Here is a 15,911-nt window from a genome sequence, read left to right as displayed (position 1 = left end):
GGTAGCCAATGCCACAGAAGACAAAATCGGGATTCAGTATGATCTTAACAGGCTGGAGAACTAGGCCAAAAATAACAAAATGACTTTCAACAGGGACAAATGTAAGGGTCTGCACTTAGGCAGGAAGAACCAGTTGCACAAATATGAGATGGGAGACACCTGGATTGCCAGTAGTACATATGAAAAGGATCTAGGAATCTCAGTAGACTACAAGCTTAACATGAGGTAACAGTGTGATGCAGCAGCAAAAAAAGCTAATGCTATTCTAGGCAGCATCAACAGAAGTATAGCGTCCTGATCAAAGGAAGTAATAGTCCTGCTCTGTTCCGCCTTGCTCAGACCACACCTGGAATACTGTGTCCAAATATGGGAGCCACCATTTTAAAAGGATATTGACAAGCTGGAGTATGTACAGAGGAGGGCGACCGAGATGATCGAAGGTCTGGAAACCAAGCCTTATGAGGAACGGATGAGGTTGGGTGGCCATGTGTCATGGATGCTTTAGTTGAGATTCCTGCATTGCAGGGGGTTTAACTAGATGACCCTTGGGATCCCTTCCAACTCTACAATTCTATGGTTCTATTAGTCTAACCTAAGCCCATTGCATGTGGGTTCAGCAAGCACTCAATCATGGGTCTGCTCCATCCTGGGTTTTGAAAGAACATGCAAGAAATCTGCATGTAAGTTGTACACATTTTCCTATACATTTTGGCACATTTTTTTCAAAGCTTTTCAAATCTTTTCAATACAGCTCCTCCCTAAAATATGCATTTCAAAGCAAGATTTGCATTTTTGTTCACAATTTTTTCACCAATAGCCTTACACGGGACTTCCCTTACATGCTTTCCTTAGTTTAAAGGGTTGTTGTAAGGATGTAAAACACTGTAGATTTTTATTTTTACAAAAACTGTATTTAGTAAATCCTATTACTAATTATTAATACAGTGTCTTGCTTTATAAAACAGCAGCCTTTGGGGGGGTTAAACACGCTGTATCGAGACAGAGTAGGTTTAGAGATCACCTTCAATGCCTGTCAGTCTGTTTCTATTGATTGCTCTGCTGTCAGGGTTCAAAAGTATTACCTTCAGGGTCCTGAAACTCACTTAGTTAAGAGGATTGATATGTACCTGAGCTCTGCAACATGGGGGTCCTAAATGAAGACAATCCAAGGGTTGACGCTTAGTCCGAACCTGCCATTTGTCTGGGACCAGAAGCCCTTTGGATTCAGAGGCCTTTGTGTGAGAGCCAACACCAGAAATGATTGTGGCCACATTTTAAGCAGGGACAAATCTGTCAATTTCAGTTTTCTCATTTTCCCATTCTTAAGTTCAGTTCTCCACATTTCCACATTTTTTTTGGAAGTCCTCAAGAAAATCCGTCAGTGTTTTAGTGAGAATTTCTCCTGATATACACCATTTTTGGCAAGGACTATCTCCCAATACAATGCATTTTTTTACTAATATACGCATAGTTTCGCCCTGGGCTTTCCCCCCCCCCCCAGCCAGAACTCATCAGAGCTCAGCTCCAGCACCTCTCAGGTGGGTTCCATTGCCATTCTAAGAGAACAAGGTTCATGGTGAGCTTCAGCACCATTTTCCTAGAAAAATAGCCCTGGGTTCCCCCAATATACACATTTTAATACACCTTATTTGGTTGGAGAATGGCAGTGCAAAATTCAGAGAAATGCAAATGCCAAAGGGTTAAGTACATTGGTTCCCACCTTGTTTCAGGAAGTGCAAGTTAGAGAGTTTCATGCCAAAATGTATTTCTCCCCCACTCCTACTGGAAAACCTGTGTGTGTGTGCAGGAGTATACCCTACAGTGCTTTGGGCACAGGGCTTTAACCACCTGGTTTTGTCAGCCAACAAAATGTCAGCCCTAAGAGCTGACCTCTCTTTTGTCTGCGCGGGGCAATGAGATATCCTGCTGGCAAATATGCCAAAGCAGAACGTATTTAGACTACTCTTTTATTAACATAAACCCCCTCGTCATCTTGATTATTATTTTATGATCCTGTTTGCTCCTCTTGACCTCACCCTAACTCAATCTCTTTGGGCTGATTTATTACCATCTAAGTATCACAGTCATCTTGGCCGGGGCAGCCAATCAATTCTGGTATTTAATTTTTGTTTCTCCTTGATTGGGTCTCTGGGTTGCTGACTCCCTTCACACAAAATCAATACTGTATTCCTGGGCTTGAAATGTACTTTGCTGTGCAACTGCAAACAATACCAAATCACAGGCTCCATCTCCACCCACGTTTGCCCTCAAAGCCTGTTGTGCTGCGTGATCAACATCCTTAAAAATAAAATAAAAAAATGCATGCACACAACAACACCTTAATAAATCTAAGCATAATGAACTTCAGAATGCCACTAAGAGCTGTTTACGTTACTTAAAGAAGATTCATATTCATTATAGCATAAGGTGAAACACATTTTAAAGAGCCCGTTCTTGGATAAAACAAGCAAGACTGTGCTTAGCTTAAGAGCTTTACAGCAGAAAAGTGGGACCTACGTAGGAAGTTGCTTTATACAGAGTCAGACAAATGGCCCATCTGGTTTGTTGTTGTCTACACTGACTGGCAGCAGCTATCCATGGTTTCAGGCAATTCCCAGCTCTACCTGGAAATGCTAGGCACTGAAACTGGGACTTTCACGCAAAGCCCTTCCCAAAGCAGAAATTCCAAAGGTGACAAATTACAGTCAGATAGTTTGCCCTACAACATCTAAAGGTTACCCGGCTTTGGATGAAGAAGATGGATGCCTCATATTCCTGCCCTTTTGGAAGTTATGACCACATGAGCAGCAACCTCAGCTTAACAAGTCAGTAATGTCTGGCACAAGTCATTTCGGGTATTCAGAAATGTTACCTCTTTGTCATGACTGGAACACTTATGTAGCCGGTCTATAGGAGGATAGTTGAAGTCACCCACAATGATAACAGTTCCTTGACTGCATTCCTCATATCAAGATCTCCACGAGTATTTTGACCAGGGGGACAACAGCACAACCACAGCTGGGGAAATGAGACTCCTCTGAAGGCAGGTAGTACACACACAAGAGAGAACTCAAAGTAAACGCATGCCTCCAATCTTGCAGCACTGTTCATAAGAGGACACTGTTCTGCAATGGAAGATCTGCTCTCAAGGTCCTCCTCAAAAATGAGGTGGATTGTGACTGAGAAGGGGGTCCTCAACTGTGGGTCTGTGGAATTCTCTTCCCAAGGAAGGCTCAGTGTGTCTTGACAACATTTTTATTCCAGTTTTGTATCGAACTATGTTGAGAACTGCTCTATAAATGAAGTGGAATACAGAGGTTTTTAAATCTGCGAGGGAGCAACATTTTACCTTTCCCAATGGCTGCAAACATTTGGGTCATCTGGATTTAAGGAGATGGTGGTTTTCAGAAGGAGAGACAGGGCAAGGACTTTGAGATTCCACCACAGGAGGAGGCAGAACATCATCGCTGCTTCTAAACAAAGGAGAGAAAAGCATTAAGACAAACAATTGCTTCCTAGTATCATAATTAACCAGTTATAGCTTCTGGTACATTTTATGCCAGTCTGGTATAGTGGTTAGAGTGTTGGAGTTGGAGTGTAGCTTTAAAAAAATGAAAAGAGAAAACTGAAGGCCAAAGCATCTGCTGGCATTAATTTTCTCCATTAGCAATGCGTTCTTTCCGCAATTCCTATGCTCATTTTTTTTAAAAAAAGAATATTTTTTAAAAAAAGATTTCCTTAAAGTGAACCACTGAGGCATTATAATAGCTTACTTCTACACTCACCCAAGACAGAAACCAGCTCTTGTTAATTTGAACGGAGTTTGCAAGTGTCAAGCACAAGGCTGCCAAATCTGCCTCCAAAACATGGCTACTACAGATTATGATTGATTGACAGAAAATCAATTGAATTTTCAGGACTTATTACGGAGTTCAGAGAAGAAATCCATTTGCTTTTGAGGCACCATTTTAGAAAGTTCTCGTTCGACATAAAGCTTTAAGGGCTATGATATACCTGAGAGATAGACTTCAGCTCCCTGCCATTGCAATTAATGATGGCTGAATCTGCCAGTTACAAGTTGCCCTCCATTTCTCATTTCCCCCTATGTTTTAAGTTTAGTTTGTTACATTTCCCCCATTAGCTTGCAATTAAAAAAATATATACTATTTTTTCCTCCTATTATACACATTTTTGTATGCAATTTTCCCTTATGCAAGTTAAAGTTATATTCACATATATACATGCACTTTATGAACACTTTCCCCTGATATACACATTGTTGGTTGAAGAACTACACTGCAAAATTTCAGAGAAATGCAAATTTTGAAGGATGGTGTGGTGCTTGGGGTAGTTTTTTTGAAAGTGTGAATTAGGTAGGTTCATATCAAAACAAGAACTGGGTTTCTCCCTTTTCTGTAGTCATTCACTCCCAGGGATCTCGATAATGTTCTACATTCACAAAATACAAATGACAAATGGCATGGTTGATGGTGGCCCCCAGGGATAGAGTTTCCCTCCTTCTGGAGGACAAACCAGAGTCAGAGCCTCACAGGTTTTTGCAGGGGATGCATGCAACCCTTTAGGGTCCTTACACATCTTTGGTATTTAGGATGCAATGTGGCAGGACTGTCCTTAGAGCAATTCCCCTATGAGGAAAGACTGTAGCACTTGAGAATTTTTACTGCAGAGAAAAAGCGAGGAACAGGTGATATGGCAGAGGTCTATAAAATTATGTGTGGCATGGAGAAAGTGGACAGAGAAGGAATTGAGATTGTCTATTTTATTAGTAGCTTGCATTAAGAGTTTTGCTGCACATTTTGTAACATCTGTTGTTGTTTTACTTTTGTATATGCTGCTTAGAATTTGGGCTTGCCGATCAGAGGGTTGGCAGTTCAAATCCACACAACGGGGTGAGTTCCTGTGACTCTGTCCCAGCTCCAGCCTACCTAGCAGTTTGAAAGCACACCAGTGCAAGTAGATAAATAGGTACCGCTGTGGCAGGAAAGTAAACGGTGTTTCTGTGTGTTCTGGTTTCCATCACGGTGTTCTGTTGCACCAGAAGCGGTTTAGTCATGCTGGCCACATGACCCGGAAAGTTGTCTGTGGACAAACGCCAGCTCCCTCAGCCTGAAAGCGAGATGAGTGCCACAACCCCATAATCGCCTTTGACTGGACTTAACCGTCCAGGGGTCCTTTACCCTTTTTTTTTACCTTCTATAGAAATAGTCTAAATAAATAAATATGTTCACCATAGAAAAGCATTGTATTACTTCAACAAGCCTTCCACAACTTGCCACCCTCCAGATGTCTTAGCCTACAACTCCAATCAGCCAAAGCTAACATAATGTTGAAGTTGATGCAAGTTGGAGTCCAAAACATTTGCAGGGCACCAGGTCAACAAAGGCAGCTGGAGGAGCTAGTCAAAAAATGCAGCAAATCTATGTTTTGACGCCAGATACCATGTCAGCAATGCATAAATGGCACCAAGTAATAACTAAAATAATTAAAACACCTATTCATGCTTCCCCTCAGTTTTCTTTGTTGAACATGTGGACTGACCAAAGGCCTTTTATTGTTTTTTACCAAAGATATTTTTACATGGATGCTGGTAGCTGCCAGGATTTCCATAGTGCAACGTTAGTGGAAACACTACATAATTTGAATATTTCCTTATGGACTCCTGCCATTGCAGGAAAAATAACACATAACTACATGCTTCCAAGGGCAAAGAGGGCCCTGAACATTTCAGTTCTGTCTGGTGGGATTTTATTTCTTCTGTTTCAGATATGGATATGCAACAATCACTCCCAGAGTGATGTCAAGAAACATGGTTGTCTCCAGTTAATGTCAAGTGTAATTATTCCTCATGCTTATAACGGTATAGGAGCTGCCTTGCTTTGGGGTATGCCAAGTTGATCAGTTATGAAATATTATCAAAATCAATAACAAAGTAAGGCAAAAATGACCAAGTCTCTCTTTGTCGAGACACTTCAGAAAGCTAAAATCCAGAGCGGCTGCCATTTCAAGCACAAAGCACTTTGTAGCAAGAAGAGGCATGGGCAAAAAAATAAAATAAAATCAATCCTAAGGGAGGGAGGAAAGGAGGGTAACTTAGCAGAAATGTTAAGATGAACACTAAGATTAGTGGGTTAGTGGAGAGAAGGTATTTTCATCCCGTTATAATGAAACTGGCAATGAATGGCTTGGTGTCAATGAGAAAGCTGAGGTAATAAAGTTAAAAGAGAGAGAAAGGAAGCCTAACCATTTGGAAGTGGTGTGATAGATAATGGGAATACAACCTAATCAGCTATAATTAACAAAAACACATGTTGTGAAATTTTTTTCCTCAGAACACGATTTTTCTCTCAGGCACTGCTTCACTCTGGCCCATCCTTTGGCCCAGTTTTGACCTGAAGTGGTCAACCTCTTGTCAGGCTGTTGTCACTTCAGATGGCGGGCTGGGGTTAAAAAGACTTCATACAAAAAGATTCCTTGGATATAGAAAATTAGTATGTCAGGATTTTCCTTGGGACTCAGCCTAGCCACCTTCCTAAGGTTTACCACCTCAGTGAAAACAAGGCCTTGTTTTCTCCTGCATCACGGCCGAAATCTGCTTGTGCCTTAGTTGTTTCACTTTATTTATTGAAAGGTGTTTTTTTTTGGGGGGGGGGTAATTTACATTGGAAAAAACCCAGTCCCTGCTATTGGACTTAAAATCTAAAAGACATGACACAAAAGGGAAAGGATTCACAGAGAAGGGTAACAATAAACAGCGAACTCAAGTGCTAGTTCATTGTTATAATGTTATTGTAATGACCACCTGAAATGGAAAGATTGGCCACCTGTCAAATATGTCCAAAGTGAGCTCTATTTATGTTGTTTAACTGAAACAAAACAAAAAGCAAACTAAAAGTTGAATTTGCAAGTTTTTAACAGTCTCACCTCAGTGTGCTGTAAATCCCTTGTGGCTATGAATCCATCAAGTATTCAGAGTTCATTGGCAAGAGAAAGAACCACTCTGCAGGCTTTTCAGACGTCCTTCAGAAACTGCAGAGAGAGAAATACACAGCTGAACAAAGGGAAGGAGAAGAAGTGAATTAAAAAACAGATGTAGATAGAGGAAATCCCTACTTGCAAATATTTGCTCAAGTAATGCCAGAGTGAAATTGTGCTGGATGTACCAGCGACCAGATGACCAAAATGAGGATTTTTCAAATGCAAAAGTTAATCAGCATTTCCTATCACATTCAGGTTAAATATTGAAAAAGTGGGGGAGTAAGGAATGGGGAATAAAGCTAGGAAACAAGGATAAGGAAGATCAGGACAGGCATTTAAGGCTCTCTCTAAATTGGGGGGAGGCTGTTGAAGGATATTCTGCAACATGTCATTAATGTAATAATACTGCATTAGTGATGGGTTTATACTGGACTGTCCACACATCTTTCTTTATTAGATGTTTTGCCATGCTTTCCCAGTGCTATTACATTACTGCTGTCTGAAGGGAGAGTTGTGGGCTGCTGCCCAACAAAAGCAGAACAAAAAAATAAACCAGAACATTTTGTGGTATAAGAAGTTAAAAGATTTCAGCAAAAAATTATGGGACATGCAGCAAATGGAAATGAAGCAGTATGTCTGCCTCAGAACTTTTGCAGGCACAAACAGTGTTGAAATTGAAATAGTGTAGGAACTTCCCAGTACCATCACAAGCACAAATCATCATGAATGCATACTGAAAGAGACATCTGGAAGAGCCCTATATAGACTGAAGAGGGACTTTAAGGTTCAGGTTGAAAGAAGCAATGGTGAGCCACATTCCAAGTTATTTATTTATTTCAAACCTTTTTAACCAACTTTCCACACAGAACTAGGATATATTAGTTATTGTAGAATGGAGAAGGGGGACTATACACATAAAGCAAAGAACTGACTGTTTGCAGATCTTTTCAGCCCATCCAAGGACTACAGGATGGCATAGAGGAGTTCCCAGTCCCCACATTCTGTTCTCATTTCAATCCCTTAAGAGATGGGTTAGACTAGGCTGAAGGGACATTTTTTCACCTCTGGTGGACCTGTCCAAGAGTGAAGGCCTTCTGGGAAATGATTTACAATGAGCTAAAAAAGGTATTTAAATATACCTTTACCAAGAAACCAGAGGCCTTCCTCTTGGGCATTGTCGGCCAGAAAGTGTTAAAAAAGGACAGAACTTTTTTTATGTACGCGACTACAGCAGCAAGAATACTTATTGCAAAATATTGGAAGACACAAGATTTGCCCACACTGGAAGAGTGGCAGACGCAATTGATGGACTATATGGAACTGGCCGAAATGACTGGCAGAATCCGAGATTTGGGAGAAGAAACAATGGAAGAGGACTGGAAAAAATTTAAGGACTATTTACAAAAACAATATAAGTTGTATGAATGTTAAGAAATTGCACGATTTAGAAAAATACGGCTCCAGTAATTTAATTGTGAGATACAGAAAATTAAGTTATAAGTAAGAAAAGGTCGAAACTTAAAGTAATATTATGTTTAATTTAAGGTACAAATAACTGACAAAAACTACTTTAAATTTAGAAATATAACATTTGAAAAGTACAAAATAAGGTATGAAACAAGGTAATAATTTGCTGGTATTTTTTATTATAAATAATGCAGGGTAAGGGAGATGTGAGGAAGTCCAGTTAGTTACATTCCTTATTTTTTCTTATCTATATTGTTTGTTGGTATACTTGTATTTGTTTCTCTGTTTGTTATCTTTTTGGTGAAGGAATTTTGTGTGTTTACTCTTTATTCTGTGTTTGAAAACTTAATAAAATATTTTTTTTTTAAAAAAAGAGATGGGTTAGACTAGACCACATGGCTCTCTATGAAAACCAACCAGTAACTTTCTAGCCTCCTAGGCCTTTGGCTAATTAAATAATAAATGGCCTTTTAAACTGCAGGGCAGTATTGGTTTTGTTTGTTACTATGTTATGCATTTTAGTTTTTTATATTGTAAACTGCTCTGTAATCCTCAGATGAAGGGCGGTATAGAAAGTTAATACATAGTGCGTATTTCTCCTAATATTTGTATGCAATTTCCCCTAATATGCAAAGGTTTTCAAAACCATTTTGCCCAGCACATAACACATTTTTGTATGTTATCTTCACTAACATATACATTCATATAAACACTTTACCCCCAGTCTATGCATTTTTGTACTTGGCTAGAGAACTGCACTGCAAAACTTGGAGATGTGTGAATTTCAGAAGACGGCTGCGTTTTGGTACGTGTGTTGTTTCAGAAGGCACAAATTAGGCAATTTGTCTTTAAATGTGAACTGAGTTAAATTTCTCCCTTGTCACATCATATGTCAGGGCTGCTCTCTTGCACGTTCCAACAATAACTCAACTGCACAACAATATCTGGTTAGTTCTTTCCCTTGTGCAATATTCCACCAGCACAACCCATACACTGCTAAGTGACTTTAACTTAGAGCTCACCCATACCTCTATTTGTCCTGTGCCTGGACATCACAGATCTGAGCAGTTTTGTCTTTGCCCTACTGCCTTCCCTTGGAAAACCTTCTCTTTGGCAATAAATCAGAACAAATGGCAATCCTTAGAAAACCTATATGCTGTTTGCTCCGATTCAGTGCTAAACCATCGGTTTTCCTGGGAGGGAAGCAGAGGAGCAAACAAAGTATGGACAAGCCCTTAGTTTCATTGGGTTGTATCCAATGTAGTACAGTATACTAAGAAATTTGGAAGCTAAAGAACAGGGAATACACATGATAAATAAATATTTAAATTAATATTTAAAAGTAGTTACTTGTTTTAAAGCCACAGGTAGGCAAGAAAAGCAAGTGAATTAAAACCCAACTTTTGGCTGCTGATCCACAGCAGTCCCTGCGTTCAGATGCTTGCATGATTCAGTAGGAGATGCATATTTCTACTTATCCCAAAAATGTCAAAAGATACTGGGGGAATATGTAAGTCTGGAGGGTGTGCAAGTAGACACTGCATTAAAGAAGTACAAATTAATATTTTTCTTCCCTGACTTTTAATGCTAATGAATTCATTCAACTCTTCAAGAGGAACTCCCAAGATCGTAATTTAAATCAGATCAAGATTTCTGGACATTAAGCACTAAATTCCCAAAGACATTTTATGAAAATGGATCAGGAATGTGAGATTCTTTCGGATGGAGTGGGAGACATAATCCTCCTCCTTGCCCAATTTCAAAGAAATTGCTGCTGGAGAAACAGAGTACAGGTGCACCGAGTTGTCCGTGGAGGAAAGAATACATTAAAACCAAACTTAAGCTCAAAGACTAATGACCAAGAAAACCACAGAGTTGTGCAAGAGAGTCTTAAATACTCATCCTCTCTCAAGGTTTCTGTATATGAGATAATGAACCGCCGAATCACACCATAGCTTACTGCTCACTAATGACCTCTTTCCTCAACCAGAGGCTGGGAGGGTTTCCTACAGCAACCCAGGGCTGTCTTTGAACTTTCACTTTAACCCCATTTACTCAAAACAACATTATTGTGAACTGGCTCTCTTCAAAAGGGAGACAAGCTGGATTCTGTTATTATGAGACTCCTAAGATGAGTGAGTCGTGATTAGAAGCATCAAAACCAATCAAAACAAACAAGTGGGAGCACACATATTTTGCACGTATATTGTTTGATCAGAATTTTTTATACGAGCGCTAAATAGGGAGAATTTTTTTTTTTTAATGAACGTGCTGAGAAAACCAGAAGTGCTTGATGCTGGAAAAATTACCGTATTTTTTGCACCATAACACTCACTTTTTTCCTCCTAGAAAGTAAGGGGAAATGTCTGTGCGTGTTATGGAGCGAATGCCTGCGGGTGGCGGGCGTGATCTGCTGCAGTCGTGAGCAGAGGATCCATGGTTCCCCTTCCTTCCCTCCTCCGTGGTTACAAAGCATGGATCCACATGGATCCTCAGGATTTTTGCATTGGGCTACTCCAAACTCACTGTCAGATCACATGTCTGTGGCCACAGCATGAACCACAAAAATCATATATCCACTATTTCGTTTAGAATATTTTTTTTCTTGTTTTCCTCCTCTAAAAACTACATGCGTGTTATGGTCTGGTGCGTGTTATAGAGCGAAAAATACGGTATTCTGCAGGGGTAGCATGGGAAAGGAGATGGAAGCAGACCGTCCCTAATCACACTCATGGAAAAGCACACAGAAGTCAGTCCAGGAACTATTTCAAGACCAGTTCAGAAGAGGGACAACTTTTTCTTCGGGTTTGTTGCGGATTGAAATTTGTCACAATTCAGCAGGCTTTCCCATGGAAAGCAGAGCAACAACAACAAAAAACACCTTTCTCAGACCCATGATAACAGAGCGATACAAAATACTAGAAATCACAGGACAAACGAAAGTGTGGATGGGCCAACGTGGGCATTTTTGCACCTACTTTTAAGTCTCCCCTGCCTAACATCAAAGCCTCCCTGTTCCTGGCTGCTTTCTGCATTTGGCTGCAAACCTTCGCTTGGAGCTGGCTCATTCCTGACAGGGCTAGACACAGAGTCCTGGAGGGCCTGAGGGTCCCTATACCTGATTAGGCAAGCCACTGATGAAAGCTCCGGTGTTGAACTGGCTCCAGTTGTTACCTCCGGATCACACTGAAGCTTTTGAATTTTGACATTCATTGTCAACACCTTATGGCGGTCTCCCCTTTCCAAGAACCAGCCTTTAATTTTCATAAGCTACTCCAGGGATGCAATGACAAATAGAAACACAACTGGATCCGACACCTATTGCAATTTAATTTTGCATAATTTCACTCATCTTTCATCTCCGGTAACGTCTAACTCATTTATTATCCATTGTTTCTCCCAAAGGCGGGGCTTCTTTCCAGGAAATTATTAGCAAAAGCACCTAGTTTTCCAGTAACAGGGCAGGGTGACAACAATCCATCAGAAAAATTGGTGGGCAAGTTCCTTTGAATTAATATGTCAAAAACATCAAGAAGTAGTCAGAGGAGTGAGAGACGCAGACTGACCTAAACCATTCCCAGTGAATGCTGAACCCTGAGCCTTTGTTTTGCAGCTGGATCACTAAGATCATCCAGAGGAGTGCTGTTATTTGTACCCCATGTTACAGAGGACCTACTGGCTTTCACTAGAAGAAGGGCATTTAGTGCTGCAAGAATTCAGCAGGCATCCTCCCTTGTTATTTCTGCTATCGGATGCTGCAGGCTGCTTAAGTAATCTTACTATATTTATAGTATTGAAATATAGATTTTTGTATGTTGTTAGATTTTGGGTGTACTAGGTCATTATGAAATTGTTACTATGTCATTGCTCTGTTATGTTATCATGCAATTGTTTTGTAGTGTTTGTTTGAAATGCATTCTTGTTTCTTTGTTTTAAGCAGCTTTGAGAGTGTGTGTGTGTGGAAAGGGTAAAGGGACCCCTGACCATTAGGTCCAGTCGTGGCCGACTCTGGGGTTGCGGCGCTCATCTTGCTTTATTGGCTGAGGGAGCTGGTGTACAGCTTCCAGGTCATGTGGCCAGCATGACTAAGCAGCTTCTGGCAAACCAGAGCAGCGCACGGAAATGCCGTTTACCTTCCCGCCGGAGCGGTACCTATTTATCTACTTGCACTGTGACGTGCTTTCGAACTGCTAGGTTGGCAGGAGCAGGGACCGAGCAATGGAAGCTCACCCCGTCGCAGGGATTCGAACCGCTGACCTTCTGATCGGCAAGCCCTAGGCTCTGTGGTTTAACCCACAGCGCCACCTGCGTCCCTTGTGTGTGGAAAAGTGGCATACAAATAAAATGAATGAGTTAATCCTTGCTAGCTCCTGACCTTTGGGTGTCTCTTGGAGACCTTTTCATAAGGACAGGACAATTCACTTGTTTAGTTTTTATTCTTTGGATCAGACACTCAGTTTGAATCATTTCCTACCATTTCTATGAGGCCATAGCTCTGTGGTGGAGCACATGTTGTGCATGCAGAAGATCCCAAGTTTGACCCCCAGCGGCATCTCCAGGTAGGGCTAGGAGAGACCCCCGCCTAAAACCCTGGTGAGCCACTGCCAGTCAGTGTAGACAATACTGAACTAGAGGGAACAATGCTCTGACTCAGCATAAGGCAGCTTCATGTGTTCCTATGCGGTCTGATATTTTATTGTATACACGCTGCTCTGAACCACTGTGTTCTATTGTATGAACTGGTGGTATATAACCTGGCATCCCTAATGTGATGTTCATAGATACCCCTGTGCCCTCTGGTGCCTGTCCTATTTATTTAGGTTGCCCTTCCTATTTATTTAGGTTGAGGATTATGGTTTTGTGCCTGTTTTTAGGGCGTGTTGCCTGTTTATTTTGTTTTGCTTTTAAATTTGTGCTGCTTTGTGGGTATGTAAAAGTGTTTTGCTTATTTTCTGTAGGGGAGTGGGGAGTGTCTTAGAAATGTCCAGTTTTCTTCTGTGAAATGGGAAAGTGCCCAGGGGGAAATAACCCGTACAATTTTCCAAAATGCCCCCTTGCTGCAGCATCTCTCTGAGGCATTGTGGGAAATCCCTAAGGGAACTCCCAGGTACTTTTCAAAGGGAAGCACAGATCACAGAGTGATAATTCTACTGCTGGTCCCTGACCTCTTCTGAAGGAGAAATACATCCAATATTCTGCTGAATGTGAATTATATTAATCAAATATGTTCCCATTTCCCTCACAAGGAGTTCTAACCTTAAAAATAAACCAGAGCAGTTAGCAGCAAGTCAGCTGGCACAAAAATCAGCCTGGTCCAATCTAAAACAAGACAGGTTGCCACCCTACTGGTTTTATTATTTCTGGATTTATGATCTCAGTGCTTCCGTTGGCGCTGCGTTTTCAAACTGCCAGCAGACCTTCTCCCCCAAGGCAGTACATTTTAATCCCCCATATGCCCCCCCCGCCAGCTCCCCAAAGCACCTCCCTGCCTGGCAAAACCTTGGCATAAAACCATCTTTACAACTGCCCTGCAGATATCTTTCAAAAGCAAACAGCCGCGCAGCATGGGATTCATTCCAGGTGACTTCCAATTCCCGGTGGGTGTGTTCAGATTTAATTACGGTGGTCCGTGGAGGGTTCAGGAGCCGTCTGCAGGCTCAGAGTGACAACTCTTAGCATCTGCTAGGCCTCCTGGGACACCATCTGTGTTGTGCAGAAAGAGGGTCAAGAACTTATAAATACGACTGATTCTTCCCCTTGACTTGACAACGTTTTTGCCCATATTTTTTAGGAAACAGTTTATAAGTGGCAAGGGCATTCCTAGATCCATAGAATGGCACAAATTTAGATTTTTAAAAATTGTATAAACTAACCTATACATACAGATGCGAATTTACGGCCTCTCAGAGGGAAAGTCACTCTGTAAGGAAAATAAAAGCAAACACTTAAGAAATAGGGGGGAAGAGGGAGATGAACAGGGGCCTGTTGCAAAACAAATCAAAACTGTTGGACCAGACACTAACATTAGCCCTGCTAGGTGGAATATCAGCAGATAGATCTCAGTAGCAAGAAGGTCTCCAGACTTATCAGCCTTCAAAACAAGGTAGAACTTGATTTGACTTCCTCGAATGCCATTCCTATACTGCCATTACAGGTGCAAGTGGGGTGGTCCTTCCTTCCCACCACCACCACCCTCCAAGTTTCATTTCTCCCCTAAGAGATTCCCTGCACACCGAATAGCTGCAGGCTTGGACTGCGCTTTCCCCTTGACATGCTACTTTCCTACACAAAGTGAATCTTCCCTTCTATGGGTGTTCCAGTTGCCTGATGGTGGGCAGCTTAATGTGTGAACCGGCCCCATTTAAAAGTTCTCTTGAGGGAATCATTCATTGTGCAATATGAACACTCGGTGCTAAAAACCATTGTTTTATGCAGGACTAGACTACAACTCCCATCATCCCTGCCTACTGGGCCATGCAGGTTCTGCTTTGGTGCCTCTCATTGGCATCTGGGTTGGCCACTGTGAGAACAGGATGCTGGACTAAATGGCCCCCTTTGATCTGATCCATCAGAATCTTCTTATGTTCTTATGCTGGCTGGGACTGATGGGAGTTGTAACCCCACGACATTAGAGAGAATCATATTGGCTGCCCCTGGTTTACTTTGGCATCACAGCATGGCCCTGACAGCTGAATGGTGTGGACTGCCCAGATGACAGAACCACTTTATGGAAAACTTTGACCAGGGGGACAGTAGGAAATATGATTGATCAGGGAGGCAGTGTGCAAGATCTTCTAAATAAGACTGCAATTCTACAGAGGCTTAAAGGGACTCCTGACCATTAGGTCCAGTCGTGACCAACTCTGGGGTTGCGGCGCTCATCTCGCTTTATTGGCCAAGGGAGCCAGCTTCCGGGTCATGTGGCCAGCATGACTAAGCCGCTTCTGGCGAACCAGAGCAGTGCACGGAAACGCCATTTACCTTCCCGCTGGAGCGGTACCTATTTATCTATTTGCACTTTGAGGTGCTTTCGAACTGCTAGGTTGGCAGGAGCAGGGACCAAGCAACGGGAGCTCACCCCATCGCGGGGATTCGAACCACCAACCTTCTGATCGGCAAGTCCTAGGCTCTGTGGTTTAACCCACAGCGCCACCCGCGTCCCCTACAGAGGCTTATCTAGTAGTAAAAACCATCTTCACTTCCATGCAAACATTCATAGGGGCAGACAGAACAAGATTTTAAAAATTAATATCATTCTCAGCCCTCCCTCCCACCTCCCTCTTCTGTCTGGGCTTCAGAGAAATTCCTCTCTGCTGCACTGCTTTAGAAAAGGGTCGTTTCTTCTGCCAAGCTGAAAAAGCAACCAGGGTCATATGCCAAGCCTGTGCTTTATCATCCGCCCAGCTCTCGTCCATAAAACACACTAAAGACTAACTGTCCTCCTTCAA

At 41.8% G+C, this 15,911-nt stretch overlaps 1 protein-coding gene across 7 annotated transcripts in view; it reads right to left on the bottom strand.

Moving 5' to 3' along the window:
- Positions 1–15,911, bottom strand: part of MEGF11 (multiple EGF like domains 11) — a 336,636-nt gene that overhangs the window by 253,444 nt on the left and 67,281 nt on the right. For all 7 annotated transcript variants that reach the window (XM_083475008.1, XM_083475007.1, XM_083475006.1 and 4 more), the window contains exons 2-3: positions 6,943–7,047; positions 3,350–3,473 (exon numbers count right to left, since the gene is read on the bottom strand). In XM_083475008.1, the coding sequence (XP_083331134.1) occupies positions 3,350–3,465 (116 nt within the window). In that variant the 5' untranslated portion in view covers positions 3,466–3,473; positions 6,943–7,047. The remainder of the gene's footprint in view (positions 1–3,349; positions 3,474–6,942; positions 7,048–15,911) is intronic.

This window comes from Podarcis liolepis, assembly GCF_965112155.1.
Source record: "Podarcis liolepis genome assembly, chromosome: 14".
NCBI lineage: Eukaryota > Metazoa > Chordata > Lepidosauria > Squamata > Lacertidae > Podarcis > Podarcis liolepis.
This window is presented reverse-complemented; position numbering and strand designations above follow the sequence as displayed.